General features: G+C 42.6%; 1 protein-coding gene across 1 annotated transcript; it reads right to left on the reverse strand.

The window, feature by feature from the left end:
• Window positions 1-3,257: 3,257 nt before the first annotated feature.
• On the reverse strand, window positions 3,258-3,852 carry LOC132043184 (uncharacterized). The gene is made up of 2 exons (XM_059433667.1): window positions 3,823-3,852; window positions 3,258-3,683 (listed from the first exon to the last, which is right to left on the reverse strand). The coding sequence occupies exons 1-2, from the start codon at window positions 3,850-3,852 to the stop codon at window positions 3,258-3,260; spliced, it is 456 nt and encodes a 151-aa protein (XP_059289650.1).
• Window positions 3,853-5,277: the final 1,425 nt, after the last annotated feature.

Consider the following 5,277-nt stretch of genomic DNA (forward strand, 5'->3'; position numbering starts at 1 on the left):
TTATGAACTCAAGGACATAAGAAGGGAATATAGCCCCTCAGAAAGAATAACAGAGCACTCTAAAATCATGTAACAATATGACAAGCTTTACTTAGATAATTTCTGGGCACAGGGTTATTACGCTCTTACCTTATATGGAATCATGCCAAGAAAAGAAGGAACAGCCTTAACATACCCGTTCGGTCTTCTACTACTTAACGCTTATCCTCCTAAGCTCGTAAATCTACATTCAAGTGAGTTCATACTATTGTCAGTCTTATCGTTATATGCTTGTCTTAAGCTTTCAAATTAAACCACTTTAGACTCTGCCGAAATTCGGGCAGCAACTCCCCCGTTTATATCCCTAACCCGAAATCACAATACCAATAACCAACCACAACGCTAACATCAACAACATCATCATCAATACCAAAATATTCCATAAAATATCCCACACGATGTTTATCCAATTTCTCATCTAACAAATTCGTTATACGATTATTTAATAGCTCTACCTCCGTAATTAAACCTAAATCGATATCAATAAGGAAAAATTCATACCTTGTTCCCACTAGAACCACAATATCCTTAATATCTGCCTTGAATCCAAGCCAAGATTCCTCGCAATACGATATTACAATTGCAACTATACGCTGTCCGAACCTAAATTCGTAGATTCCACTTGATTTGGACTAAAATTTGATGGGTGGAAGTTGGGGAAAGATTCTAGAAAGTTTGGGAGAGTTTTGGGGTGTTTGGATGAAAAAATAAGGGGGTAAACCCCCTTTTATAACGTCCTAGAGTCGGTTTTCACCGACCTAGAATTTGCTCAGCGCATTCGCGCTGAGTTATCCCTTGCTCCTCTGCGCGTTCGCGCTACCTCCAGGTGCGTTCATGCAGAGTTAATCTCTGTACTGGCAGTCCGTCTTAAAATGCTCATAACATTTGATTCTGATGTCGGATCGATGCGCGATTTCTTGCGTTGGAAACTAGACTTCCTAAACTTCAATTTAGGCTTTTGTTTCACTTCAAAACTCGTAATATACTAGGAGATATTCCTTTCTCAATTTAGACCAAAATTATCCTACAAACCTTGCCCAACTTATCGCCAAAGTTCCAACAACTAAATTTCCTTAATTCACTTGTCCTCCAATCCTTCCATGGCCTATTACATGAACTTAAACCCTCACAACCAATAGATAGGCGCATATAATCTCATATATCCTAGACACTAACTCCAGTGTCTACAATTGAACAACTAACACCTAACGAATCTCAATGTACAAAACTACGAGGTGTAACAGAAACCATCCATAGCTAACCTCTCACACCTCCCCGTCTCTCCTCCTTACATGCCCAAACCATCTCGCCTCTCGCTTCCCACATCTTGTCCTCCACTGATACCACTCCTACCTTATCTCGGATATCTTCAATCGTAATCCTATCTCGCCTGGTGTGCCCACACATCCATCGCAACATTCTCATTTTCGCAACTTTCATCTTTTGGACGTGAGAGTTCTTGGCTGCCCAACACTCTGCCCCATACAACAAAGTCGGTCTCACAACCACTTTGTAGAACCTGCCTTTAAGTTTTGGTGGCACCTTCTTATCACACAGCACTCCTGAAGCGAGCCTTCATTTCATCCACTCTGCACCAATACGATGTGAGACATCACCGTCAATATCCCCATTTCCTTGTATAATAGACCCAAGATATTTAAAACTTTCTTTCGTTTGGATGACCTGGGTACCAAGCCTCACTTCCACGCCAGCCTCATTAGTCACGTCACTGAACTTACACTCCGTGTACTCTGTCTTGGTCCTACTCAACTTGAACCTTTTAGACTCCAGAGTTTGTCTCCAAACCTCCAGCTTAGCGTTCACTCCACTACGTGTCTCGTCAGTCAATACTATATCATCCGCGAATAACATACACCATCGCACCTCACTTTGAATTTTCCGCATCAAACAGTCCATCACTAAGGCAAATAAAAATGGGCTAAGAGCTGATCCCTGGTGCAACCCCATCTCCACTGGGAAGTGCTCTGAGTCTCCTTCCACTGTCCTTACCCTGGTCTTGGATCCTCATACATGTCCTTGATCGCCTTAATGTACGCTACAGGTACACCTCTAGCCTCCAAGCATCTCTATAAAACCTCTCTTGGCACTTTGTCGTAGGCCTTTTCTAGGTCGATGAAAACCATGTGCAAGTCCTTTTTCCTCTCTCTATACTGCTCCACCAGTCTCCTCACAAGATGAATGGCTTCTGTAGTCAAGCGCCCCGGCATGAATCCGAACTGGCTCTCTGAAATGGACACGCCTCTTCTCACCCTCATCTCTACCACCCTTTCCCACACTTTGTGGCTTAGCAGCTTGATCCCTCTATAGTTGTTGCAACTTTGAATATCACCCTTGTTCTTATACAAAGGAACCATCGTACTCTACCTCCATTCCTCAGGCATCTTCGCCATCTTAAAAATAACATTAAAAAACCCAGTCAACCACTCCAAACCTGCCCTGCCTGTACTCTTCCAAAACTCCCCAGGGATCTCGTCGGGCCGTAGTTTCTTCCCCGCGCATCCTACGAACAGCACCCTTAACCTCCTCCACCTTTATACTCTTACAATACCCAAAATCGCGACGCCTCTAAGAGTACTCCAAATCTCCCAACACAATGTCTCTGTCACCTTCCTCGTTCAAGAGTTTATAGAAGTAGGACTGCCATCTCTGTCTAATGAGAGCTTTCTCCACCAATACTTTGTCATCCTCGTCCTTGATGCACTTCACTTGATCCAGGTCTCGTACCTTTCTCTGACTTGCCTTGGCTAGCCTAAACAACTTCTTATCCCCGCCTTTGCCCTCTAGTTCTGTATATAGGGGTTCAAATTAAAGCTACCATTTTAGTCGCCGAAACTGCCAACTTCGCTTCCTTTCTCGCAATCTTATACCATTCCCTATTCGCCCGCTTCTCCTCATCATCTTTGTTGTCTATAACTTCACGTACGCCACCTTCTTTGCTTTCACATTCCCTTGGACTTCTCCATTCCACCACCAATCCCCTCGTTGCCCACCACAGAGACCTCTCGACACTCTCAGAACATCTCTAGCTGCTTCCCTAATGCAGCCCGCCGTCCTATCCCACATACTGATCGTGTCCCCCTTACTCTCCCAAGCCCCCATAGCCATAAACTTCTTCCCCATCTCCCGGGCACTCGATAAAGTCAGGCTTCCCTACCTGATCGTTGCTCGGTCATCCACGACCCTCTTTTTTTTCTTCCTCAAAATCTCCAATCTATCACCAAGAGCTTATGCTGGGCCATAAGGTTCTCACTCGGAATGACCTTGCAGTCTTTACAAAGACCTTTATCCTCTTTTTTAAGGAGCAAAAAGTCTATCTGAGTCGCAGCCGTCGAACTACGGAAGCTTACCAAGTGTTGCTCCCTCTTTGGGAAACTCGAGTTGGCTACCACCAATCCAAAAGCTTTAGCGAAATCCAGAAGTGAGACTCCACCTCCACTCCTGACTTCGAAGCCGAAACCTCCATGCTCATCATCATAACCCCCCGAGGTTGACCCGATGTGTCCATTAAAATCTCCTCCTATGAATAACTTCTCAGTGGGCGGTATACCTCCCACCACTTCGTCTAAATCCTCCCAAAAGCGCCTCTTCTCCTCCTCGTCCAAGCCTGTTTGTGGAGCTAAGCACTAATAATGTTCAAGGTAAACCCTCCCACGACTAACTTAATCGCCATCATTCGATCATTGACCCTCCTAACCTCTACGACTTGGTCCCTAAGCTGACTATCTACTAAAATGCCTACCCCATTCCTATACGTCGACTTACCCGAGAACCATAACTTATACCCGTCCACATCCTTAGCTTTAGATCCTACCCATTTGGTCTCTTGGACGCAAGCTATATTAATCCTCCTCTTCCTAAGAATCTTAACTAGCTCTATGGACTTCCCCGTTAAAGTCCCAATGTTCCAGGACCCTACTCTCAACCTAGACGCTCTGTTACACCTCGAAAAATTTCATGTTGATGCATAGTGAATGGACTAACGAAAGGCACGAAGTCTACGATATTTCTATAAGTAATAAATAGTATTTAATGATCCTAATTGAGATTTCAAAGACATTCGAGGTAAGAGAAGTAAGTTCTCCAAGAAAGGCAAGGTATACGTTATGTATCGGAAAAGATTTACGAGTAACAAGTTAATGATGACTTAATGATGCCTTGGAGAAGAGTTATAATGTCCCTTAGATTGTTAATGATATGTTAAACAAGTGTTAAGAAGGTTCCATAAAGATTGGAGATCAAACGAGTCGACGAGAATGGGTTTCGGAAAGTTGGGCATTATATGGTCCAACATACGGACCGTATAAAATATACTGGCCGTATGTTAGGCCGTATATTCTGCCCAGAATGGAAACCTTCACTGGACCAAAGATACGGTCAAACATACGGTCCATATAAAAGATACGGACCGTATGTTGGTCCGTGAAACTGAGTCGGGACAGATTTTAAAATTAATATAAGGGACCCCAACCTCATTCAATTCATTTCATTTCTCACTCTACACCTCAAGAACTCTCTAGAAAGCTATCCACACTTCTTCCACAAGAACTCAAGAGAAATTCATGATCAACTTCATCAAACCAAGAGAATCAAGTGTAAGAAAATCATTAGGGTTCATCCAAGGCAAGAAATCCCATTGGAAGTGAACTAGGGTTTTGGCTCAAGTGAAGTATTTCCACTCAAGGCTCATTCCCAAACTATCTAAGGTAAGTTTTATGATCATTCCATGTTGTTTAAGGTATTGAGAGGTTGAAAGACTTGGATTATATAAGGAGATAGAAAATGGGTCATGAATGTGAGAATAGTGGCATTTTTGAGTAGTAGTTTGGAATGAGTCATGATTCTTGATGTGTTGTGATTATGACTATGTTATAAATGATATTAAGAACATGGGATAAGCATTATATTATGAGTAAATGCAATAGTGTACTATGACCATGGTTATGGATGAACTGAAGTGAAATTTGGGAAATGTGGATAATATAGGTGTATGAAGATTGTTGCTTATGATGTTGTGAATGTTATTATAGATGTTTGGGAGTTGATATATGATATGGGGAAAGTTGTGTAAACCAAGGAAATGCTGCCTAACTTTCTCTAGCTTTAATTAAGCATGTTCATGTGATCGATTAGCTAATGTTAATACGAACTCTCTTGAAGGTAGAAACGTGAGCATTGAAGGAGAACGTTCAAGCGATAGTGTAGCTAAACGAAAAGGTA

This window comes from Lycium ferocissimum, unplaced genomic scaffold (genome assembly GCF_029784015.1).
Source record: "Lycium ferocissimum isolate CSIRO_LF1 unplaced genomic scaffold, AGI_CSIRO_Lferr_CH_V1 ctg2187, whole genome shotgun sequence".
Classification (NCBI taxonomy): domain Eukaryota; kingdom Viridiplantae; phylum Streptophyta; class Magnoliopsida; order Solanales; family Solanaceae; genus Lycium; species Lycium ferocissimum.